This window comes from Pituophis catenifer, unplaced genomic scaffold (genome assembly GCF_029215685.1).
Source record: "Pituophis catenifer annectens isolate HBS135680 unplaced genomic scaffold, rPitCat1.0.hap2 SCAF_2, whole genome shotgun sequence".
Taxonomy (NCBI): Eukaryota; Metazoa; Chordata; class Lepidosauria; order Squamata; family Colubridae; genus Pituophis; species Pituophis catenifer.
The window spans coordinates 50340959-50368689 of NW_027256882.1; the positions used below are offsets into that span (position 1 = coordinate 50340959).

At 36.6% G+C, this 27731-nt stretch overlaps 1 protein-coding gene across 1 annotated transcript in view; it reads left to right on the top strand.

Annotated features, from left to right (window-relative positions):
• Positions 1-280: 280 nt before the first annotated feature.
• ATXN7 (ataxin 7) overlaps positions 281-27731 on the top strand; it is a 74415-nt gene continuing 46964 nt past the window's right edge. The window contains 5 exon segments of the mRNA XM_070936841.1: positions 281-1027; positions 1030-1080; positions 1083-1127; positions 1130-1240; positions 5237-5305. Of these exon segments, the coding sequence (XP_070792942.1) occupies positions 970-1027; positions 1030-1080; positions 1083-1127; positions 1130-1240; positions 5237-5305 (334 nt within the window). The 5' untranslated portion in view covers positions 281-969.

Sequence of the window (27731 nt, forward strand, 5' to 3'; positions counted from 1 at the left end):
GGGGGGGGCGACGGTGGGGGGGGGGCGGGAGATGAGTTGCATAGATGAGGTTAGTTTCCTGCTTGTTTCCTATTCAGCCTCCGTTCCTGTGCTTGACGTGAAAACTTTTAAGGTGGGAGGGAGGCGTCTTGCGTTAAGGTAGCCCTGAAACGAACCAAGACTATTCGCGCAACCAAGGGCGTGGGTTCAATGTGTGTGTCAAGAGATGATTTAAAAAAAAAAAAAAATGGGAGCGACTTCTTCGTAAAACGAAACCATCGGACGTTGCGAGGAGGGGCGATCGCCGCCCGGACTTCCTGGGCTGCGGGGTGGAGGGGGGTGGGTGGAGGAAGCCCGAGGTGGTTCCTCTCTTGTCCCTTTAAGACCCTGTCGCTGCGAAAGGAAAGGAAAGAGGCGGGCGCAGTTGTGATGCTCCCGGACTTTGCGAGACGCCTAAAATAAACAACTTCCTTTCGCTGTGGAGTTTCGCGACTTCGGGGCTGCGCGAAGTGCGATGTGGGAGAGGGCGAAGAGAGACGCTTGAGTTGGGCTGTTGGCTCCCGGATGGCCGTCTGGGGACGCCTCCGCCTTGAATTTGGACGGCGGGTTCCCGACAAGCACTTTTCCTGGGGGGCTGCCGAGTCGGGATCTCCGATGCCGACGGCCGCCTTAGCGTCGATCGCCTTGCCTCCCTTTCTTTAGCGCGCCGCGGGGAGGAGGAGAAAGGAAAAAAGAAAAAAAAAATGCTGGTGCCCTTCCCGAGCTGAGAAGCCAACCCGGGGCCGACAGTTCATCCGGCTTGTCGGAGAGATTAATGGGAAACAAAGGCGATGCGAGGCCTCGCGTTGTTATTCCCGGCGCGGTGCCCGTAGCGGCAGCCCCAGATTCGGAGCTCGGCGAGCGGGCGATTCTTTGGGAACTTCCTTAAGCGGCGGTGCCACCTTAAAGAAGCCTGATGACTTTTCTCGTTACATTGTAGCAGCGGAAAGAATGTCGGCGCGGGCCGTGGCTGACGTCAGAGGGGAGCAACGCAGAGCGGCGGCGGCCAGCAGGCAGCAGCGGCGGCCCCGGCACGGAGGAGGCAGCGGCGAGAGCGGCCTCGGCCCCGCCACCACCACCACCATCCCCGCCAGTACAGCCACCGCCACCAGCGCAGCAATGGCGACCGTCGGGGAGCGCAGGTCCTTACCTAGCCCGGAGGCAATGCTGGGGCAGCCCTGGAGCCATTGGGTCGATGCTGCTAAACTTCACGGGAACGATGGTGAGCAAGCGAGCGAGCGAGCGGGAGTCCCTTCTTTCGTGGGGGAGGGGAGAGGGGAGGGGTCCGGCCGGCAGCGAAAGGGTTAATACAGCTGGTTGCCTAACGCTCTTCTGCCGGAATTGTCTGAGAATCTGTCCCAGAGTAAGAGGTGGGGTGGGGGACCCCTAAAGGAAGGCAGGGAGGGAGAGTTAGCCAAGAAGGTCCTGTTTATGCCTCTTACTCCACCACGCACTACCCTGTCTCTATCCATAGGTTTATACATAGGTAGGTCACTCGGGGAAATCTTGCCCAGGCAGGTGGCAGTGCCTAGCTGACCTTGGGTGATCATAAAATTATAAAACAAAAAACGTGTGCTCGATTGATCACCTCAGGGATGGGAGACCACCAGGAAATCCCAGAGCTCTCGGGTAGTTTGGGATTCATGTATTTATTTTGAAAAAGTCCTGGAAGAAGACAATGGTAATTCATCTTCACGTTCCTGCCAGGAAAACAGCATGGAGGGATTTTTTTTTTTTTTTTTTTGTATGAAAGCAACAGGAGTTCAGCTTCACTGGAAGAAGATTTTATATTTAAATATAAGGGCATTTTCTGTTCTTGAGGTGTTCACTTAAAAAGAAAATGATAACGCTAGATCTCAGGTAAGTCCCGCAACTCATTTATCATGGCAAGCAGGAGAGCAATTGTCTGTTTCTTGGTGTTTTTATTTCTGTTATGATGACATCCCATAATGCAAGTTTGTTTCCAGTGGATTTTGGAAGTCTATTGTACTCTTTCTTCAAATCACACGAAGTAGAAGACTTATAACTGTTCCTGTCCTCTGTTTAGAAATCAGTGTAATGAGACTCCAAGAGTATTTAATATAACATTAGCGAACATGATTTTATTTAGTCATAAGAGCTATAGCCCATCACCGTTCTGCAGGACTCTCAATGGTTTTATAGAAATATACAACCAAAGATATCCACGGTCAGTATTAAAACAGTATAATCTTTAAAACAAAATATCCGAATAACAGATATTTTCAACTTCTTCTGATAGCAGTTAAAAGTTGGAGCTGAGCTAAACTTAAACTCTAGTGGGAGGCCTTCCAGACCCCTGAGCTTCCCCTTCCCCCATAGTCTTCTGAAAGTGGGAAATCATTAGCTGCTTCTGGGTGAGATAAAATTGGTCAGCCTGATCCTAATGAGTGAAACACATTCCTGAAAATAATGTGATATGAAATATAAAGAGCTTTATAGGATACAACTATCCCTTTAAATTTGGTTATTTTTATTTATTTAAATTTGTTATAGCCGCTCATACAAAACCAAAAATATCCATGAAAACAGAAAAGACATAAAACCACGCACAGAAAGCCCAGCCTAAAAGAATCTTAAAAGCAATACAAATCAAATAAAACGGGGCTCCCCAGAATACAGTAATATTATAATGTATATTACATACATTCAACCAAAGCCAGGTTTCAAGTGATTTCCAGAACCGTAGGAGAGAGGATGCTGCCCTTCTTTCTGAGGAAATGCTTCTCCAGAGGTTGGGAATCATGACCAAGAAGACACATTTCCTTGATCTCACAATATGACAACAATTAATAATAGTTTAAGGCAACCAAATGCCAATAGGAAGCCAGGACAGGATCCAAAGCTGTTTGTACTTCTCCCGGAAAGTACCAAATAGTACCCAACCTGCTACATTTTGGAGAAAATGAAACATCTGAGTGGTCTTAAAGGCAGTCCCAAGTAGAGTGCTTTGTGGTAATCTAAGTAGTAATGAGGCCCTATGTTACTGTAGCAAGATGTCTTGCCTCAGTTGCCACACAAGTCAAAGCTGAGCAAAAACTGCCCCAGTCATAGCCTCCAGCTGCTGTTCAAATAAGAGTCTTGTGTCCAGGAGGACCCCAATTCCACAGGCCTTCTCTTTCAGAACTTAGTGCTTCCATATCTAGATACGTCACTGGAGTAGCCAGAGAACAGAATGGCCTTCAGTCACCAAAATAAGACATCAAAAGCAGAGCGTGGCCCAGGATAAGTTTCATCAACATACTGATGGCACTGGACCACCAAATGATTCTCCCACTTTCATGTTACATTTGCTATGCTTAACATTATGCTAACTGTGGGTTATTTGGTATCAACAAGCTTAGTCCTTTGGGTTTACACAGTCCTCCTGTTTTTACTTTTGTTAACTTTGCCACATTCAGTGAAGCAACAAACTAATTAAAAACATCCAAGTTAAATTTAAAATAAATCAAAGTGATTTCTAGGTAAGCTTATTAATGTTAACTTATAGTTCCTGGTTCAGAACTACAACTAAAAGTGGAAGCAAAAGTGTCCTACCTGTTCCTTAGCTACAAGGGAAAAGGAGATGAGACAAGATAATGTAAATATGGGCAGGAAGGTTAATGTGCTCCTATAAATCATTCTTATGATAGAAATGATATTCTGGATATGTTTTATTCTGGATATGCTTGTGAATACGAGTTAAAATATGGAAAGTATTAATACATCCAAATACTGAATGAGCTATTTTTTCAGACTTAGAAATTTATCAAAACTATCAGACCACCTGGAGTAAAGAAAGTTGTGATGTAATACATAATATCTATCACATGCATCTTTGAGCAGCGAATATAAGAGGAAGAAATATAAGGCAGTTTGCCATACAACAAAAATGCAACTACAACCTGCAAAACTTTATTTGGAAGAGAATTAAGAAACTAAAACTTTTCTTCTCAAACCTGCATAAAACATGCAACATTTCAAATTGGCCATATTGTCTCGTATACTCTGGCACCGAAGAGGTATGTCTACCTCTTTAGCTTGTGAAATCAAGGCCTCTTGCTAGGTTGAAAGTACTGCTAAAATAGACAATATATTTAGGAACTTTTCTTTATGCCTCACATCCCGTGTCCATGTTGAAGGCATTACCTGGAACGTCAATACCACAATTGCTCTGCAAACCTATTGGTAAGACAATAGCTGACAATAATCTGCCAGCATGTGGGACAACTGATCAAACGCCTATTTTCCATTGAAAGCTGGTGAACGTTCAGGAGCCCTACAGAGCTGGTCCTTCCATCTTTAGCTTTTTCTACCCTACAGATTCTAACACTTTACAGCATTGACAGTTTTTGAGATAAGCACACATTGATCTTGGCTTCAGTGAAGGGTAGATTTAGTTTGACCCTGAGAAGTTTGGGGAAAATGCACCTTATAAACTTGTTTCCCCTCAAATTTATGTTGCTTATAGGATTTGAGGAGGAAGTTTGTGATAGGATGTTTGACAGTAGGAATTCTAATTGTCCTTTTGAGAATAAAAACAGTGGAGCTATGAGGTGAATCTGCCACTTGTTAAATAAATGGAGGATGTTGATTTGATTTCATGGTTGTATCAAAGTCAGGGCCAAATTTTGAAAGAGAGCATCTTTCCAGATGATGATTATTGCCTAATAACATTTTTAGGCCATTTATAGCCATTCACCAGTGTATAGATAAAAAGAGCATATAACACTAATCAGTTTTAAAATACCTGAATGAATATGTTTGAACCTAGTGTTGGAATGGCTAGGGATGTCACTCTAATTCATATTCAAAGGAAAGCATTTCAAAGCTAAGGAGCCACTGCAGAGAAGTCTCTCTTCTGTTTCCAAAGCAAAGTTGTATGCAGAAAGTTGATTTTTAGTTCTTATAAAATTCTTTTTGTAACAGATGTTTCTTTTAGTATTTGACTTCTAGACCACATGAAATCCTTTGTTATCTATGTTTGTTATATAATACTTGCAAAAGCATCTATTACATGCTTTTTGTATTTAAGAACTTTTTCCTATCAGATGAATTTAAACCATTTTATGTAAGATGGGGAGACACGCAAAAGACAAATTCGTTTTATATCATTATTGCACTGAATGCTTTGGATTTAATCAGACTATAATTTGCCATGTAGATGACACTCTAAAAGGAACTCTATAACATTTTTATTTTGTTTGTTACATCCTCACAGGAGCAGCCTTAGAAGAAAATTTCAAGGAGTATGGTAAAAACCGAGAAGCGATGCGACTTTGTAGGGAAGGTGAGTTTGATGTAGACATATTTCCCACTTCATATGACAACCAGTGAAACATACATATATGCACAATCTTATGTGGGCCTGAATTTGCAACCCTACATTATTACAAACTTGCACTTCTGGAGATTATTGGAACCTTGTATTTGTCTGAAATAACTAACATATATTTATGTTAGTTATTGCAGACAAATAACATACATTTACATTTTTCAAAATTTCTAAACATTATTAACGTTATTTTATTTATGAGTTATTTAATGTAATTTTGTATTACATTAAATACATAATGTAACAACAAAAGCTAATAGAGTTGATAGAACTAACTGGTTTTGCCTTTTATATGCTAACTTGGAGTTTTCATTGGTTTGCTCGTCTTATAATAGATTTGGCTCTATGTAATTCTTAAAAGGTCATGCCGAATGCTGAAGCTGCTTTTCACGGGACAGTTGGTTGTTTGCCTAGCTACGTGGTATGCAAGGAACAGATCAAAAAGTAGAGGAAGAAAAATTCTGCATTTTTGATTAAATGTTATTTTTTTCCAGGATCTAGTTTGAAATGGATAAATCTGTTCGCTATAAAAATTGATAAGCGGAACACCACTGCAACAGCTGTCTTGTAGTATAGCTGTCTATGGGAAGTATTTAGAGGCATAGGTTTCATGTTTAATAGATATTTACAGCATTGCTTTCTAAGAACTCGTTTAGTTCATTTTTAAGCAACTTAAATTGACAATCTACCTCACATTTCAGTTACAGGTTTCACATTTAACTTTGGTATATGTACAAATGTTAGATGAATCAGTGCCCTAAGAATAAGGTTTAGATTTATTCTTAATGCATTGAGTCATCTTAATTCATAAAAAGTTAAGAGGGAGGAAATATTTATCAACTTCTGTAAGTCTCTTGTCATTTTCCCATTTATCTTTTTCAGCTTTAAAAAGCTCCTTGTGTTGCAGTCATTTACTCCATCCTCCTGATCAAAGTATTATTCCTTTTTATATATAAAAATCAAAATGATCAATAGGCTCCAAGTGTCATCATAACATAGCCTTATATAAAGGGATTATGATGTTCTACTGGTTTCTGAGTCATGTAATTTTTGCAATATTTGTGAAGTTTTCATTAATCTATAAACTGATGTTTTCATGAAGATGCCTGAGCTATTCATTCATTTCTATTTTGGACCTTATCTCTGTATTTGCATTATATCCCACTTTGGTTTAGGAGCTTAAGATAAACATAGCGCGCTTCTTCCCATTTTCCCCAAACAGCCCTCTGAGGTAGATTGGGCTGAGAGTGACTGGCTGAAAATCCCAGAGAGTTTCAGTGGTTAAAGATAGACTTAAATCTGAATCTCTCCAGTGCCACTCACTTTCACCATTATATAGTCTTTTATTTGTTTATGTTTTTTGGGCTGGTTGTATGTTGGAAGATACTTTCTTGCCAGGTTTAATAAATAGAATTGAGTAGCACTGCAATAGCTAAGTTATTTTTAATTTCTCTTACAATCTCATCTTACTTACATCAAAAAAGGTTCTTGCAATGCTTTTGAATGGATCTTTTGCATGGTCAGTACTTCTTGAACCTTACATCCTTTCTACAATATTCTTGCCAGTTTAGCTTTTATGCAGCCATACAAAGTTTTTTCGCAGGGAATGTTTATTTTTTAAAATATGTTTATGATTACAAGAAATTATGAAATGAGATTAAAGGATATCTAGCTGCCCTGTAAATTTATGAAAATGTTGTCGGCCTTAACGCCTCTTGAAATGTTATCTAAAACTTTGTTCTATGCTAGAGAAAAGTGAAAAGTCATTACAAAAAAAGATAGATGTGTGCTCTGCATAGTATCTCAGTAGATATATTTTCCCCTCTTAATTAAGGGCAGGTTGAGACTAGGTACATACACAGTGGAGATATGAGCCATATGTTCAATTGTATAGAATGTACATTACATACCCTTTTTAAAGCTGTATACATAACATTTGTTTATATTTTCAGCCTCTTCAAGGGATATAATTATAATTAGATGGTCTCTTGGTATTTTTGATCTGTAACAGTACACTTGTTGCCCTCTTGATATTTGATATTTCTTCTTCATCTTCTGAAAAGCTAAGATGCAAAATAGATCATGGACAAGCCTATTAGCTATCACATGGTTGCCTTATTACCAATTTTGCAATTTGTTACATACTAAAATATTTACACTCTACATTATGTAGAATAGTTCAATATAACTATTTTGCTATCATCTGGGCTAAGAGAAAAAGCATTTAAATCCTCCCAACTAAAAAGTTCTCTGCAAAGCAGTAGTTGTAGCCTCCTTACCCAACAAAAAAATCTTCCCCTTCACTGTTTTGTGTCTGAAACATGCTGTTCGGTACTTACAGTATTTAAAGGAAAAGGGTTTTCTTTGCAAATCATATATATTTATCTGTACAAAGTATTCTAGTTATCACAAATACTACTTTTGCTGTCATTTCACAAATGAGTCTGTGGGAGATGTAGTTCAGCAGAATGGGATAGAATCAGGATTGTTTGAGAAGTAAGATTAAACTGGCTTTTCAGACAGACAGAATATCAAGCAATGATTTCCATTTAATTACATTGTTCCTTTTCAGTTTGACAAGTTAACAGCAAACAAAATTACTACTTCCTGCTCATTGGACCTGTAAGTGAGGGTTGATTCTGAAGGTTCTTATACAAGAATTCCATAGAAATGTGTGTCTTGCATTCAGTAAAATATTGGAAATGCAGCCGTGTCTGCGAATGCTTAGAGCTGCAAAAGAGAGACATCAAAATATGTTTTGAACATAAATATGAGCTTCACTGTACAAGAGTAACAATTTAATCTGAAGTTGACCAGCCGGATACATTTTCAAGCCCATGCTCCTTGTCATAGTTCTTAATAACTACCTTGGATTTCTTTAATATCTAAATAAGTTAAGATACCCTCTATTATGGTTCTAAAGTCTTTTTCATCTTGTCCTCTCCAAATGTATTAGACAACTATCGTAATGCCTATTTAGTTACCCATTGAGGATAGCTGCTGTATAAAGACAAGTGGCAATTTTGTAAACACAAAACAGTTGTTAGGCCATATCAAATCAAATCTTTATTATAGTCATAGACCAACATAAGGAGGGTGGTAAGTAACTAAAAAGAAGCATGAAGAGCCTAAAAAATATAGATCATGAATGAAACTAAAAAAATAATATATACATACATACACACACATACATGTGTACAAAAATGTTATACACACACATACATACGTGCATACAGAAAATTAATACATAAATTTAATATACACACATATAACACACACATTAAAAGTATATACAAAAATGAATATCTAAAAGAAGGGATAGGAACATTAAATGGATGTAGGGGAGCATAAAAAAACTGCAGTTTTTATGAAACACTATCAAGTTACAAAGCACGAATCTAATTTATAAAGTTGAGACTCGGGTACAGACCATCATTGGACAAATTTTGAGCACTGTTGCACAGAACCTGGCAACACTATATGTTGTGGTAGAGCTGGTATCTGAAATCAACAGGGCTACATAAAATTGTTTTGTGCACCTTGGATATTTATGTATTCGTAATGAGATGTGGTGTACGAACATCTCTGTAGTGCAGAAACTGGAGAAATACATGCTCTGTAGTTTTCTGTGTGTCCATGTTGTGGCCTGTCAGCGGCCTGTGCAGCTAGTAGCTGATTCCAACAGCGAGGAGGCTGGTGTGGTGCGCCAGCAGCCTGTGCAACTGGCACTCGAGTCAGACAATGAGGAGACTGGAGAAGATGTGGTGCCAGAGGCGGGGATTCAGCCAGGGCCTTCAGAACCTCCAGAAGCTCCTTAAGTGAAGAGGATGAAGCGGAGGAGCCTCTTCTCGATGCACTGATGCGCAGAGCTGCCAAAAGGCAGGAGTGGCTCCTCAGGAGGAGGTTTCCTCGAGAGTAAGGCTTGGGGCTAATTGGCCACTCCCTTAGCCTATTTAAGGAGGAATGCCGACTGAATCAATTTGCAGGGAACAACTTCGTTCACATACCTTTGTGTCTTGTCTTGCTTATCTTATCAGCTTCCTGCAAATTGCTTCTGGGCATTCTGCCAACCACAGTAAGCTTTCAGTATTATTCTTTGAATTCTTGGCGGCTGTTAATGCAGTTAATTAACAGCCGTTGTTGTAAAAAAACTGGTTTATTTAGTAAACTAAGGTTTGAACGGACTTCGTGTGTGCTGCGTTCTTTGGGGTCCATAGCTGGGGCAGAACAGTCCAGAGTCACAAAGGTGTCGTCTTTCTGAGTAAGGAACTTTCCTGTATTGCCCTTCAAAGAGAGCTGTGGGGAGGACATGACACCATGCGAAGTAAAGGGCCTTCTGTGTTTTGGTACTTTAAGTTTAGTTAAGTATGCCGTAATTTTCCAGACGATAACAGTTGAAAAAAATGTTTATTTGGGCTTATTATTTGTGTGTTACAGAACTAAAAAAAAATATTTCTGAACAAGATGTAATCTCATTCTTTCAGAATTATTTTGTCAATGCTCTGATTTCGATTCTGTAGTTTTTTTAATCTACTGAAGGGAATGGCCATTAGCAGTTAATGCTGTGTATGTCAAAGCAGCATCTCTTCTCTCTCCCATTAGAAGAAACATGTGTATCAGTTTACAAACCAAGTAGTAATAGATGATTGGTAACATTTTTTGCTCTAAACAACAGGATTCTGAATGACTTTTTTAAAAAAAACCATAATGGGGTGATTTTGATTTTTATTCTGTGCTTTTCATATATCTTAGCATTTCTAACTCCAAAAAGTTGCTATACTTTTAATTTATTATTAAAACTTTTATGCTGCTCATCTCGTTGAAGCGATTCTAGACCGCTTACAGTCATACAAAAATCATATTTAGCAGGATGCTGCATTGTATGTGATATTCCAGCTGTTGGCTATTATGTTTCCCTCTTTAGCAAAAAACCACTAGTAATATATTTAAAAAAAAAAAAAACCATTTTGGCGTTCAGTGGTTAACTGGATGCTAATAAGAAACCCACAAGCAGACATGAAGAACATGTTTTTCTTCCCATTCATGTTTTTCATAACTGATATTAAAAGACTTACTAGAAATAATATATTAGGGTGGTTGAATATGGGGCAAAAGTATTATGAATTATTGCATTATTTCACAAGTACTAAGGATTCCCAGAAGATACATTAAAAATAGCGGTAAGGGAAAAATTAAATACAGAAGTTATTACACACATACTCTTTTGTTTTATACCTTCTTTTGTTTAAGGCCAACTAAATTCAGAATATGCTTTAGAAAACAAATTACCAGTGTGAGCACATTAACTACAAGCATGTAGTTAAGTGACACTCTCAAAGGACTGTTAAGACCATTTTTAGTTCACAAATTGCTGCACAGCATGGATCAGATATTTTTGTAGAAGCTCTCTTAAATAATGACCTAATTTTGACCCAATTAAATTCCACTTTTTTGTTTTGAATTTGAAATAATTATGTGTATGCCAGCAACAGTATCCTTAATGAATAAAATGCTTGATGGTAAGTGTTTAACACTTCACACATTAAAGCTACAGTTCAGTGAAAAAATAACATTACTAGAGTTATCGTCTGTTGGATTATTTTCTTTATGAAATAAATCAATCAAACATTGAAGTCAGACTATATTGTACATCATTGTGGCCCACATGAAGGTCTGATAACCTTCAGAGACAAAACTTCAAAAAAAAAAAAAATTGAAAGAGAGCAAATATTTATTCACAACCAGTCTATACACATAGATATGTTACTTTTGTAATTATACAGACCTTATCAGTATTTTGGTGTCTTGCATAATTTCTAAAATTTTGCTTTAATTTGTTAAATAAATTGATAAAATTACCCCACCTTTCATCTCCAATGGCTGAAACAAATGATTGCATTGAGGTTAAGTTTGGCAAAAAAAGAAAATATACCACTGACTTTAATACAGGTAGTCTTGACTTACAACTGTTCATTTAGTGACCATTTGAAGTTACAACAGCACTGAAAAAATTGACTTATTACTCTTTTTCACACTTATGACCATTGCAGCATCGTCATGGTCACATGATCAAAATTCAGGCACTTGGCAACTGGCATGTATTTCTGGCAGTTGCCAGGTTGTCCTGGGGTCATGTGGGGAAGCTAAATTCACTTAACAACCGTGTTACTAACTTAAAACAACACCTGTGGCAAGAAAGGGTGTAAAATGGGGCAAAACTCACTTAAATGTCTCACTTAGTAACATAAATAATGGGCCTAATTGTGGTCATAAATCGAGGACTACCTCTAATCAAATTTTAATCTGTACATAAAACAAAACAGTGATAGGACCTTGCAGATTTATGGTACAAAATCCTTACTTTGGAGATATTTCCATAAGATAATTACATTTAAAGCCATTTTTTTAAGTGGGAAAGATGAATTTGCTTATCTTGGTTTTATTTTTCAGACTGCCACCTATTTTTTTCATTTCACATTTGGAATCTTTATAACTGCAGCTATAAATTCTGAATTTGTCACTAGATTCTCAGTGCAGGGCAGGAGCAAATTCTGAGTATGTATATGCCATGAGACTTGTTCACCCAAAGGTGGAGCTCTGTCATTACTCTCCCTATAGGCTTAGTCTTGGCAAGACACATTCTGACGGTGATCCAGCGTTGCAGCACTAACTAGGAAATTTGAACATAAAAAGCTGGGGCCTTTTAAGGTTGCACCCCAACTCCTTTGTTTGTTTGATTGATTGATTGATTGATTGCTCATATTTGCGTAGCCACCCACGTCACAGAGACCTGCTTTTGCAATCAGACAACTGGCTTGTCAAGGCAGAGTGGAAGTTAGAAAATGATTCCAGCTTCTAAGTTTAAACCATGAAATTTAGGATGAACACAAAGCTAGGATCCTGGCATAACTTGTTATGAGCTTTTATTTGGATAAGTTTGCTGTTGACTTGCTCCAGGTAAGAAATTCTGGTCTACATTCTACTTTGCAGATGCAACCTGTCTCCAGATTGTACCCACCTCCCTCCCCCCTTAAACCTGCTCATCTTTCCCAGTACATCATGATCCACAGTTTAAGAACTTCTGGCTTTTAATATTTTTAGATTGCTTTATAGCTATCAGATTGTAAGGTACCGTAATTATACAAGACAATGAAAAGGTCTTTGGACTTGGTTTTGAAGATGGTATTCACCCATACCTTTTATAGAATTGATGTGGTTATAGATCTTTCATGACAGTGTAGTTGGCTTCCTATAATATGTATGATATTTCACTGCTGTGCTTTGCGCTTGAAATCTTTAGAAAAGAATTTAGTTTACACACAGTTTGTGGCCTCCTGCTTAGATTAGCTTGTCAGAAATTAGCCAGGACAAAACTACACCTTGGACAAGATAGGAGTATTTTGATTTGGCACAAATGCAGATAGCAATTTTGAAAAAGTGACCTGAAATAGTTGCAGTGTTGGAGTTGCTAGCTAAAATAATCTAATGATAGTATGCCTACAGAGGAAACATTTATTTAATACCTAGAATTAGTCAATTTCCTCAGTAATATTTATGCTACAATCTGAAACTATTAATCAGGTGCCTTTAATCCAACTGTTTCTAAATTATACTGAACTACAGTATATTGTATAAATGTTTGTTTGTACAACGGACATTTGAGAAGGCAACATTTTGATCATTAGAGACTATACTTTTAAAGTAGCTCCAAACCCAGTGATGTCATGGATGAGGAAAGTGATGGAATTTCAATAGGCATGTAGTTGTGATGGTAGTATATTCTAATTCTCATGGGCTTACTGTGTGAACCCAAGACTAAGTTTACAGTTTTTAAAATTAAGTTGTGGTGGCATGATAGAGCTCAGTATCTTAAAGCACAAAAGGCAGTATATGAAGAGATACGATTAAAGTAAAGACGGCTTGCAAAGATAAAAAGATATGAAAACATATAATGAATGATGCTGCATTAAACTGACAATATTTCCTAGGTATATTTCCTTTTTTTAATTACCCCAAATCATAATTTGGGAAGGGGTGTTGCTGAGCTTTGAGTAGTATTGCTTTCTCCTATCCTGATTGATAAGCATACATGCAGGCGTTTTCTGTGAAAAGGGAAATTACAAGTCTGAGAAATATATTGATGAGGAAGAGGAGAGAAACTGAAAGAAAAAAAGGATTTAAGAAAATAACAGAGTTGGAAGAGACCTTGGAGGTCTTCTAATCAGATCCCCTGTTCAAGCAGGACACCCTATACTTGTGATGGCGAACCTATGGCACGCGTGTCAGAGGTGGCCCGCAGAGCCCTCTCTGTGGGCACACATGCTGTTCCAGCTGCTCCAGGTTGTCTTCGCAAGTGCAGGAGCGCCGGAAACCCAAAGACCAGCTGGCCGGTGTGCAAGGTCACCAGCCAGCTGGTCTTCAGGTTTCCGGCGTTCCAGTGTGTGCGTGTTACGGTTTGGGCACTCGGTGCCAAAAGGGTTCGCCATCACTGCCCTATACCATTTCAAATGGTTGTCCAATCTCTCTTTAAAATAGCAATAGCACAGACCGCTTCATAGTGCTTTTACAGTCCTCTCTAAGCGGTTTACAGAGTCCGCATATTGCCCCCAACAATCTGGGTCCTCATTTTACCCACCTCAGAAAGATGGAAGGCCGAGTCAACTTTGAGCCTAGTGAGATTTGAACTGCCGAACTGCAACTAGCAGTCAGCTGAAGTAGCCTACAGTACTGCACCCACAACTTCTGGAGGCAAATCATTCCACTGATTAATTGTTCTAATTGTCAGGAAATTTTCCCTTACTTCTAGGTTGGTTTTCTCTTTGATTAGTTTCCATTCATTGCTTCTTGTCTTGCCTTCAGGTGCTTTGAAGAATAGGTTGACCCCCTCTTCTTTGTGGCAGCCCCTGAGATATTGGAACACAATTTAGGGGAGTGCCATCCTGATTTAAAACCCAAACCATACAGAATCAGGCTACATAAAAAATCACTTTTCTCCATAAATGTTCATAAGATCTTTTACATATGTTGTTTCAGGCCTAAGATGAAGTGAAGTGATTAAGTAGTTTGAGGAATGCCTTTTTAGAAATGACATCTTGCTTACAGTTGGGCTGGTGATTCTTTTCTTCACTATTTATGCTTTTTTAAATCTGAGCCCTTACTTTGAAAATGGCATATTAATTCTCAGATTGCTATAAGTAAACTTTCTTTTCTTTTATTTGGATTCATAAAGAAAGTTTATGGATGACAAGCACGTCTCATTTGTGATTGTTGCAAGCAGTCTTGAGGGACCTTTGGCCAGTGCACTAAATATGGCCTGTGCAAATTCCCCATCCAATGTTCCAGTTACTTCTTTCACTTTCCAGATCACTCTCTGTTTGCATTAAAGAAAATGTACCTCTAATGTTTAGAAACGTTATGAGCATCCAGTTGTAGATTTTCCTCTTCTACCTGGAGAAAGGTGTCCTGTCTGAATTCTGCACCCAAGAATTCCTGAGAGCTAAGCTGCTGATTGACTCAGCACTTTAAAAAATTCTTCTTAGACATACACAGATCTATTCCCTTTCTGTAGTGAAAGAAAACACTGATGGCATAGAGAAAGACCACCTAAGAATCAGAGAGTGGCTCAAAATCATAGAGCTTTGGAAAGAAGAACAGTACGCTCTCATTGTACCAATTGTCTAAAGGTTCTCCAACCTGTTGTGGATGTGGAAGAGCAGGAGAGCTATCCAGTTTTAAGCCAGATTTGATGTCCCATTTTTATTCTGTCACATCTTTCTGAACTGATGATGCTGATAAGCATCATTGTTAAATAAAGGTCCTTAACTTACAACAGTTCAAATCCTCAATTTACAACAGTTCACTTAGTGACCGTTCAAAGTTACAACGGCACTGAAAAAAGTGACTTTGGACCATTTTTCACTGTTGCAACATCCCCATGATCACGTGATTTACATTCAAATGCTTGACAGCTGACTCATATTTATGATGGTTGCAATGTCCTGGGGTCATATGATCACCTTTGGCAACCTTCTGGCAAGCAAAGTCAATGGGGGAACCAGATTCATTTAACAACCATGTTATTAATTTAACAACTGCAAGTGATTCACTTAACAAATGTAGCAAGAAAAGTCGTAAAATGGGGCAAAACTCACAACAAATTTCTCACTTAGCGATATAACTTTGGGGCTCAATTGCCATAGGTTGAAGATTACCTGTATGCTTCCACATTGATATACTACATTGGCATATTTGTTGGAAACAAAGTCATAAAAAGCAAACCGTGCTGATTAAAACAGCACAAAATAGAATAAACACAATAAAACTAAGACAAATTTTAAAGAAAGGGTTTAACGGAGCAAAAATCAGAAAATTCTCAATTGTGAAGAAAAATACATGTTCTTCTGTGTCTGAAACAAGCATGATATTTCCAAGTTATCCTTTTACTCCTCAAATGAAGTTTGGTTTAATCTGTTATGAACAGGGTGGATTTGATTTAAATCGAGTTGATTTAAAACACAATTTAAATCATGATTTAAATCACTAGTAAAAAGGCTTGATTTAAATCAACTCGATTTAAATCATAATTTTTAAAGAGCAACTGTCATCTCTGCTACTCCTTTGACCCACTGTTGACTCACCGATAGTCCCAGTGTTGCAGAATATACAGCCTCATGCTACATAACTAAGCTCCATTTCATGCTGAATAAACTAAATTATTTATGTATCTTAAATACAAAACTATCTTACGATAGATTTTTACCCGAAAAGTTTTTTATTAAAATAAATTCAATAAAAATCAAAAAAATCCAATTTAAATAAAAAAAATCCGATTTAAATTAAAAAAATCTGATTTTTTTGATTTTTTTAAAAAAATCATTGATTTTTATCCACCCTGGTTATGAACTTACTGGAATATATGTTATTACCCAACGTAATGTAATGATAGTAACTTTAAACTTAATAAGATTCCATGGGAGGCTATAGAGGGTTTTATGATAAGGATCATAAGTTATGCTTTCTTGGAGTTCTGCCTAAAGTGAACAGTTCTATGAGACAAACACTTAGAAGTATGAGGTATGTGAAATACTTCTTTATGGAACAATAATATACTAGTATAGTTCAAAGTGCTTGGCATGTGTAGATTGTTTTAAGATTTAACCCTCTAAAATAGATTAATATTAAGTCTATAAGGTAAAAATACACTTTTAACAGTATTAAAAATTAGATATCTGTTTCAAACTGATGCTGCAGCTACTGAATAGATTACAGTGGTTTAATTTAGACAATATACTTGTGCAAATATGGAGAAGTTCAAAAACTGGGCTCAATTTTTATGTGGTACTAGGTACCGCATGAGGTAATTTAAAATAGGGCTGTTGGGTAACAGACTTTAGCTATAGATGATAAAGGAATTTATAAAAACAAATCTCTAAAAAAGAGAAAAACCTCTCAACATATTTGATAATTAAGAGAGATGACTGGTAGTTGTTTACTTAGAAGAAGATAATTACTTATTAGACTGGTATTATAAACTTTCTTACAGTGTCAAGGATACCGATGATAACTGGGAAATAGAGTTCTTGAAATCTTAACACAAACTAAAATATTGGGCATAGTATAAAAACAGCTGATGCTTAGGTTTAATTGACTAATTTAGAGGATGGGCTCTATAGAAAGCATTTTACTGACAACAAAAGTAGTTGAGTTGAAATATTTTATTTCAGGCTTCTCTCTTACCCTTAATGTATTTGTTTATTTGAAAGGAGCTGGTTATTAATCAGATGCAGGATTTCCAGAAAGCTCTTTAAATTTTCCTGTTGTTCCATCTAAAAGTGACCCCCCCCCCCCAAAAAAAAAGTACCAGGAAGTACTTTTAAATGTGGTTGAGGGCTAACTGATGGAGAAAATAGTTCCACCATTTGGCTTTAGTGCTTTCAGTTTTTTTAAAAAAAATCTCGAAAATATTCTAACCAAACTTGCTTAAATGTTGTATTTCATTCCGCTGTCATCAGTGGTTTCTCAATGGATTTGTTCATTAATTAATTGTAAATAATTCACAGCCTCTAACTTTGTTGTAAATTAATCATGCGTAATAACCAACAACAGCTAAGAAAATCTTCTGAAAGATTTGATCCAGGATGAAAATATGAGCAAGCTGAGCTATGGAAGTCTTGTTCTGGTGTCTGGAAGCGATAGCAAGAGGACTGAATTTGCCTAAACAAGAAAGAGTTAATTGTTAACGCCGTGGGAATCAAGATTGTTTCTCAATGGGGTGCCACTGCCCCTGAGAGAGCAGCGACTAGGGCTGATTAGGCAGGTGGAGGCAGTGGCCAAGCAGGCTTTTGTCCAGCTTTAATTGGTGTGCCAGTTGCATTCCTACCTGGAAGACAAAGTTCATACAACAGTGGCTCATGCCCTAATCTCAGCTGGAATACTGCAACACATTCTACATTCTGTCTTTGAAGACCCACCTGAGTAAGTGTAAAAATGCAGCAGACCAGTTACTGGCTGGTGTTAACCTGCTAAGATCACATTACACCTTGTTTTTTTAGGCCCTTATTATCAGTGGGTTTCTGGATGCAATTCAAAGCGCTGAAAAAAGACTGCCTTAATTCATTTTGTGAAGAGAAATGGTAGCTAGGAAGTACCTTTTCTTGCTGCTGCTCTGACATTGTGGAATTCTCTCTCCTATTAGGGTTTGTTCCATCACTTCTAAAATTCCATATGAAAGCCAAAGAAAGACCTTTCCCAAAAAGTTTAGAATTGAACATTTCCTACCATCATTAATTGATTTTACTTTGAATTCTTAATATTGATTTATTTGTTGATAATGATTTTTGTTATGTTCTTTGCTTTATTTCTCATCATCACTACTATTATAATTTATCTTTTTGTTGCTTGGATTAATTATTGATTGCCTTTATGCTGCATTAAGTACCACAAATGGTTTTTTTCCAATTGTTGAATAAACCATTGTGAATTGGTATAGAGCTAGAATAAATAAATACGGAGCAATAGCTTTCTCCATGAGATGGAAAGTAAATATCCATTTCAACTCATTTTTATAATCAAATAAACATAATTTAATTGATTTCTCTGTTTTTTTACCATTGTACTTCTGTCTGACTTCTCACTTAAGAGTTCATCCTGTCCCTCCTGAATGATAACATGGACTCTAGTCCATGAAAGCTTATGTCATAAGGATTTTTTATTGTTTTAAATCAGAATACTCTTAACAGACATTTAACTGTAGCTGAAATTTAATTAAAAATATTCTTAATTCACCTTCTTCTTCTCTCTCTTTCTCTCTCTCTCCCTCTCTCCCTCCCTCCCACCCTTTCTCTCTCTCTCTCCTTCCTCCATCACCAAAAAAAAAAAAAAAGGAATTCAGTATACATGCCAGAGGAGTCAGGGTGAGCATCTTTCAACTGAATCCATAAAATATACATTCGTAAGCAACTATATAATTGTCATAATTATACTTGGAACAGTAAGGAAGAATGTTCTTATAAAAATCCCTTGCTGCAGCTTTTTAAAAATGTTCATTGTCTCCTTTCCTATTATTATATTACTACTGCTGTTCTTTCTGGTTTGCAACTGTATGCATGTATTTACAAATAAAATTGAGTTGAGTTCAGTATGGCTTGCTTTTCGGTATGTGTGGGTAGGATTATAGACTTAGGTATGTAGGAAATTCAGCTGTATCATCTTAACCTCGTTCAGTAAATCTCATAAGTAGATTATTACTCCATTTCTTAATATTTGGTCACACAGGGAGGAATACAGACATTTATGTTCAAGTTTCCCTCAACTTACTTTAATGCTAGTTTAGAAAGAAAAGTTAAAATTATTTTCAAAATTCATGTGTAAATATTTATGAACCCAGATTACCTAATCGAAATTCCTTATTCAGGGGCAGTATTCCATCCATGTGATAACCCTGTTTTGAATCCTAAACCCATTCAAATCAGTCAGTTATAATAGGACTCTGTTTACTTATTTCCCACTGCAATCCCTATTTCTCGCTTGTACATAATCTGGTAGTCTTGTCCCTTTTAAATGTTGGTAGTACTGCTGCAAATGTAGCATATCCTGTCAAAATAGAGCTGAATAGATATTTCTTGTATTTTTTTAAAAAAAAATACGCCAGCAATCGTTTATATACTTATATACCACTTATATACCACTTTTACAGTGCTTTACAGCCCTCTCTAAGCTGTTTACAGAGTCAGCATATTTTCCCCAACAATCTGGGTCCTCATTTTACCAACCTCAGAAGGATGGAAGGCTGAGTCAACAGTGAGCCGGTGAGAATTGAACTGCCGAACTTCTGGCAGTCGGCAGTCAGCAGAATTATCCTGCAGTACTGCATTCTAATCAGCCTCGGACTGGGGCTCGACCAGACCACGGCCCTAAATACTTTAGTTCTTTAGTTCATTTAGTTCATTTTTTGTTTGCAACTGCATTACTTTTATTTTATTTTAGTTTTAGAACTTTTTTTTCAGTGCGGTTTAATTACTAAGAACATTGTTTAATTTAAAATAATTAATCAGAGTTTTATTTAAAAAATAAAATATATAAACCACAGATATTAATTTAAAAAGCTATAACAGCATACAGATTTGGAATATTTTCATATTACTTTCCTAAAAGGTTATGGGAAAATAAAAGCATCTATATCTAATGTCAGAAAGATAACAAAGTAAACACTTGATGTGTCTTATTTTAGGGCTTGTGTGGAAGAGACCCAATAAGGATTACAGTATGGCATTTCGATGAATCTGGAATCTTTCTTTCAGATATAGGGAGATCCTTCATATTCAGCCAGTGAAAATTATTCCTAAACCTTTCTCATATTTTATGTTGCCAAACCAGGTCTCTTCAAACCTATATTTTTGCCTATAATTTGTTTACAAAAATTTTTAGTGCATTCATACTTTATTGATTTCACATTAATCTATCTAATTTTATCTTGTTTGTCCATTGTTCTAGCCTTTCCACATGGTTATAAACGGGTGGGTTCTAAATTTTTTTACTACCGGTTCTGTGGGCGTGGCTTATTTTGTGGGCGTGGCTTGGAGGTCATGTGACTGGGTGGCCATGGCTATGTGTATAGGGACTACTCAGAGGGCTGAAAAAGGCATTCCTGACAGGTCCTCGCACTTTTGACTGGTCCTCACACTTATGACCATCCTCACATTTATGCCCGTGCAGCATTCTTAACAACCATGTCACTCATTTCACAACTGCTTCTCTTCACCATGGTGACAAGATAGGGCAAAAAACGTAAAATGTGAGGACAGTTGTAAGTTCGAGGACTGGTCAAAAGTGCGAGGACCAGTCAAAAATATTTTTTTCAGCCCTCTGAGTAGTCCATATGCACAAAAGGACTACCCAGAGGGCTGAAAAAAGTGACTTCTGACAGGTCTTCGCACTTTTGACCAGTCCTCGCACTTATGACTGGTCATTATTTATGCCCATTGTAGCATTCTTAACAACCGTGTCACTCATTTCACAACTGCTTCTCTTCACCATGGTGACAAATTAGGGCGAAAAATGTAAAATGTGAGGACAGTCGTAAGTTCGAGGACTGGTCAAAAGTGCAAGGACCAGTCAAAAATAACTTTTTCAGCCCTCTGAGTAATCCATATGCACAAAAGGATACAGCAAGAGAGAGGGAGGAAGGAAGGAGAAGAGAGGGAAAGAAGAGAAGGGAGGAAGGAAGGGAAGGGAAGGGAAATTAGAGTAGGAGTGAGGGTAAGAGAGGGAGGAAGAGAAAGTAAGAAAGAAAGAAAAGAGAGAGGTGGTAGGTTTGAGGAGAAAGATTGCTGTAGAATAAAAAAGATGAAAGGGAAGAAAGGCAACCCCAAACAAATATAAAGATATTAAGATAAAGAATGAATTGTTAAACTTTAAAAAATAAAAGAGAATAAATATGAATAAATAGCAATAATTAGAAACACACATACAAACATACAATGCATTTTCTTTGAACAGAGAATTTGGCCGGTTCACAAATTTAAACAGTGTTTAGTCATTTCAATTAAATTTACAATTTCTATATTTCCTTTTTGCCATATTTATTCCTCATCTATTTTTTAAAAAAACCAATATTACCCTTCATCCTCATCTCTAATCTTAATCAAATTCAATTTTTCCCTTCTATTCTATATTATACCCCTTCCCATTGTCATCTATTTTTATATCCATCCTCACATTGGTTAATTATGTAATATTAGTTGTTTAATACAAATTCAACATTTTAATATAAATCAATTAGTTATATAACTATCTTTTTTGTATATTAATCAATATGAACATGAATATTCCAATTATTTCCATGCAATCCAGTTTCTTACAAATCAATTAATTATATTTACCAAGAATAATAAACCAAATAATTTCCTCCATATATTCCTCCAAACCACTACTTAACCATTTCTGCTTTCAACACAATATACAATTAATAGTATCTCAATTATTACAATTCCCTAGTTAAATAGAGCTTTTTTCTTTTGTGTTTTAAAATCTTGAACTCTCCTCTTTTGCCCTAAATTTCCCATTGTTTGCCCGAATTTTTTTGGTGAGCAAAAAGAAAAAGAAATCTCTCCCTGCCTCATTTTGTCACATTGCAGCAGAGCCTGCTTTACTTTCAGTTTCGTTTTTTCCCTAGCATAGCTACTCATTTGTTTTAACACTGATCAGCTGTAGGGCGGCCCTTTGAAGCCCCGCGGCAAGAGTTTAAACAGTTTTTTTTCCCCTCTAGCCATCAGATGGGACTCAAGAGGCAGCAATAGATTGGGAGTGGGGCCAAATAAAGGGTAAAAATAACGGGGTGGGGTGGAGGGGCGGGGGGGAGAACCGGTTTGGTGACGTCATATCGTCACCGCTACCGGCTCGCGGGAACCGGTGCGAACCAGGAGCAACCCACCACTGGTTATAAATCTTTTTTTTTTGTTACAACTCTTGTTAATACTTTTGTCTGCATATCACTTGTATATTTGATAAATATACTCTATATACCTTCATCCAGGTTGTTTATTGGATGATCATTGAATCTTAGCTATGAAATATTAAAAACAATATTCATCAAATATATGGTGTAAGACATTGGTAAGAAGCAGATCCTCTGCTGCTACCTAATAGCATAAGATCTCTTTTTAATAGACTAAGTGGAGACAAGTTTTGTGTTAATCATAAGTTTCCACCAAATTGGAGAGTACTCATACTGATTTGTGTCGTTTGTATAAAGATCTTATTACCCGATTATCACAAATTAAAGCACTTGTGTCAATTTATATCATTTGTGTAATCATTACACAAACATTAATTATATCATTTGAATCAGGTAATGATATTTCTATATTGAAGTCATTACTATACATATATGATGCAACTTACATCATTTAGTGAGTTAATGTTCATTGTATAAAATGATACTACAGAAATGATGCTAATTGCTGTGGAAAATTGATCTGTTCCATGTCTAATCTGTTCTATCGGGATCTGGTGAATTGAGATTTCATTGTAATATTTGCAAGCACAAAAAATAATTTTAAATCTTTGTTTAGGGAAAAATATAAAGTAGGCAGTGAATTTTTTTAAAGCCTTGATTTATCTGTAAATATTTAAAACTATGATCACTTAATAGCAGTTACTTTAGATTACATTTTTAAATAAAGATGCTGAGAAATTCAGATTTGTCCAACTTTCTTTTTCTAAAAACCTGAAGCCTAAATACATAGGGGTTTCATGGTAATAGTTATTGGAAGGAAAAACCCCTCTGATTTTAGAGTTGTTTTACAATTGTATCTCCTTCAGTTATCAGTATTTATTTATTTTTCAGTTTATTATAAAATAATTTAAAGCAATTAGATCATTGTTAGTAGCTACAATTCCAAATAATTCTTATTTTTAATTATGACTAGACAACCCATGACCCCCCCGGGTCATCTTTCAGAACATATTTCCTTACCAGATTCCTGATTGCTTCAACAATGATAGAACTCATAATACATTGCCTTCACTGAAGAAGTTGGGATGGATTCAGAAATGTATCTTACTTGCAAACAGCCCATGTTGAACTGAGTAGCACTGTCAAACATCAGCAAAAGAAATGTTTTATGACATTTTGTATTGTGTCATAAACTGTCTTATGATAATATTTATGTCACATAGGTCTTATAGTTTTTCAAATTTCAACTTCACAGGAATTATGGGTCCCATATTTTTTACTTCTTTTGTAAGTTATCTGAGGTACCTTGGTTCAAAATGTTTTGCCCTATGGTGTTCCATTTCACACAGTTAAAGATTACAGGAATCAGAGTTTCAGTACTATATAGATTACTATTATTCAAGCAGTTTGTTTTATATTACTTTGAATTAGTATGTATTTTATTTTTACATATGTATACTCTTGTAATATTCTTGCCTTAAATGTTCAAAAAAGTGATGAATAATTCTGGTATGTAATATACATATGCTGTGCTTTGCCAGCAGCTCATGAAATTTGCTATGCATATTCTATAAATATTTAAAGCAATTGTACATTTGGATATATTGACTGTTGCAAAGCTTCTTATAAACTCTTTTAATCAAGTGAGCAAATTTTAGAAATGGTTTGTTGGAGTTCTGGAAATATATAAACAAATCTAAGGAAACTTTTTGAAGCATCAATTCCAGTTTTCACCTCAGCAGTTTCAGTTTATTTTTCAAAATACCATCAAATCATCTGTTGTAAAAGAACAGATGTTTATATAAAACCAAGCTACACATGGCTCTCATTATTCAGTTCCCTTTCACTGTTCAATTTAACCAACTAATGAGATTGTGAATATATGTGAATTAGTTTGTTAGATGTGGTGCTTACATTTGTCTTCTTCCTACCATGAGGACTATTCCCATTTTCTTCCTTTTCTCCTTATTCGGGGGCAGATGTTATTGAGCACCAGTTTTTGAACTTCTCCATATCTCCTTATGCATGTCCTTCTCACTTGGCCATGATAGATCTTGCTAGGTCAATCCAGTCAAGAGTCTTGCTGGTTTCTCTGCTATGTACAACTCTTTCGTGAGGCAGGTGAGGCATGTAGTGGCATTGCGATCCAGAGACATCTGCAAGGATAGCATGAGGGATCCTCATAGAACCAAGAAGCCAGTGTAAGTCATATATGATTCTATCTGTCTATTTGAACAAGGTATTTTGAAAAAGGCAAAATACCGCAAGGAAACCATATGGAGCCTTTCAACAAGGCTAACCCAGTAAGAGCTTCTATGATCAAACAAGAAGTGAGATCAAATATGTGCTAATCCCAGCCTTAAAAGATGTACTTTAATGCATGCATAGAAGGTCATCCATCATTTTCTTTATGTGTGAAAATAAAAATGTCAAATCTGTGGCTGTGGCAAAAACCTCTATATGTATAAAAAGATTTATTCTCCGAATTGCAGATACATGAAATCAGAGATAAAGAGCGAGGATAATAAGAGCCACATTTACTGCATAATTAGAGTAGCGGGTTTTCGCCGAAGAGCCTTTTGTAAATAGTATTAACAGGCTCCAATCTTACAATGTGAGATACAGAGACAAGAATCTTAAGAGTTTGATGTGATATGGAATTGTAAAATAAGATGAGGGGTTTCTTTTTGAGATAATGGATAGCTTTGTACTCTTCATAAATTGTATAATTATGCAATCTGTCCAAAGCAGAACAAACTGCATAATGGAGTCACTTTTGAATGGTAGCAAAACAAGTCTCATATTTTCATTCAAAGTAGTAAAGCTCAGCTGGTAGTTTCACCATTGCATTGCAGCATCGAGGTACACCCAAAACTTACTCTTTAACTTGGTAGCAATAAGCTGGGGCTGGCCATGTGGTCAACTGATAAAACATGGATTTTGGCACTCCTATTTTCTCCCATAATGTTTTCACAATTTGAGCTATGTGTGGTCCTCATTCATTACTACCTCATTCATTTAGTGACCAAAGTTTCAGTGATGCTGAAAAAAGTGACTTATGACATGTCCTTGTGCTTATCACCGTTGCAGCATTCCTAGGGTCATGTGATTGTATTTTGGGCACTTTGGCAACTGGCATATATTTAAAACAGTTGCAGCATCCCAGGGTCACATCAGATTATTAATATCCCTTGGGATGATGCCGAAGATGCTTTGAATGATCAAAACTGCTGGAAAATACTTGCTGCCCAGTGTGCTTTGATGAGGACCTAATGACAATGATGAGGGTAGCATCACCATTTATGACCTGCCCAGATGACTTCTAACAAGCAAAGTCAACGGGGAAAGCCAGATTCACTTAACAGCCATGTTATTATTTCTTTAACTGCAGTGAATCACGTAAGGGCTGGGCACAAAAAGTACCGGTAATTAAATTGGGCATTGCTTAGTAAAGGAAGTTCCAGTCTCAATTGTGATTGTAAGTTGATGTCTACCTGTATAGGAGAGTGGTTGATGTTATAACCCCACACCTAAAATAATTTGGAGACAGGAAAAGAAAGAGTTTAGTTTTGCACAAAAGCACAGAACGATGTTTTAATTGAAGAGTTAATATCGGGGAATTTATTTTAATTATTTATTTTGAACTTTTTCCCCAAAAGGCTTTCTGTTTTCACACTCAGTTTTATAATCCAAGAAAAAAAAAAAACCCCACAGAAATAAAAAGGTGGGGGGGAGGAAGAAGAAAACAGACAAGGCAATTTTTTGTAATGTTCCCATTTTCTTACAATGACCAGCTGAAATTCTTAGAATTTCACATGTTTCTTGCTGTTCCTTCCAATTGCCGATTGCCTATATAGAACATTCCAAGAAAAACTGGTAGGATGCAGATTATACCCTTATCAGTACAAAGAAAGAATGGTGTATCTGTTCTTTGCAATTCAGTTGAAATGGGCAATATCTATGAGGTGGGGAGAATTAGACTGATAAAAGCAGCTATGAGGTAAAAATCAAGGTTTTTTTTAAAAAAAGTTTTTCACTTATGAATGCTTGTGACTGCCAACAAATTTCAAGATCACTTACTTTCTGTACATTGGAAAGTTATTTCTTTTGTCTAGTCCTAATTACCAGTCTTGCTACCAGGGTGCTAGGAATACCTAATTTTAATTGCATCTAATTCTATATTGAACTGACAAACGGCTACCCAATCTTTTCTTGAACAATATACAGTGATAACCCACAACTTTAGGAGGCAGGTTGTTCCATTGCTTAATAGCTCTGATAGTCAGGATATTCTTCCTTAATTCAAGTTTGGATCTCTCCCTGCACAGCTTCCATTCATTGGTTCTTCTCTTACTCTCTTTTATGTTTTGGGTAAGCAGTCATGAAGATCATCAAGCTGCAAGCCATGAAGGATCATCAGGTTCTTAAATTGTACCAGGAAACATACAACAAACAATAATGATATTATATGACAACATTGGGTTATCCTGGTTAATGTGGGCATTTTGCACTTGTTGCAGCTTCCAGGCTTAGGAGTATGCATTCTCAGTAAACTTAATTTTAGCAGGCTGTATTAATATTGTAAAACATATTACTTCTCACAGCAAACTCTGTAATCTCTTCTGAGACTTCCACAACAGATGTAGAAGTGGCAGAAAGAAATGTGGTTTTGATTCATTCAATTTCCTCTGATTACATATGTTATCAAAGTACAAATTGATCCCAAGAACAAAAAGTGTTGGTATAAATATCTAGGTTGACATATTAAAATAAATATATATTGAAGAATTTCCTTCAGTAAATTGTCAATCATAGATGAAGGATTAAAGTTAGAATTCTAAGGAAATACAAAGACATGCAGTATTTATTTTCCTTACTAACTAAACAAATTGCTTCCAAAATATTTTACCAGCATCCCTAGATTTCTTAAAATAACCAAGCGTTTAGTAGCTTGTTCACTGTATCATGTTTGTGAAACAAATATAAATAATAGATAATCCCTAGTCGTGTGGGAAATGTTTCAAACTTGAAGTGCTTTGTTTCCAGCATAAAAGAATTTCATACATTCCTGGTTGTAATCTGAACTAAAGTTAATAGAGTGTACTGTATTCATTATTGTTATAATTACAGCTGATTAAGAAAATACAGGTATCTGCTAAATAGATATGAAAAGTAGATCTCTCCAACACACTTCTGTGTTCTGTTTGGGATTTTTTGCCTCAACCACAGTGATGTTAGAATCTATGCTATACCAGTGCTAAATTAGTTACAAAACTATGAATATTATGTAGGCTGTTTTGTTGAGTAAATTGAGAATTGAAATTATTTAGCTCTTAATCATGAACAATAATTAGTGTGTTCAGTACGTAATAAAAAATTGATCAGCATGATAATGCCAGTGCAGTTATATCAGAAGCATGAAAATTT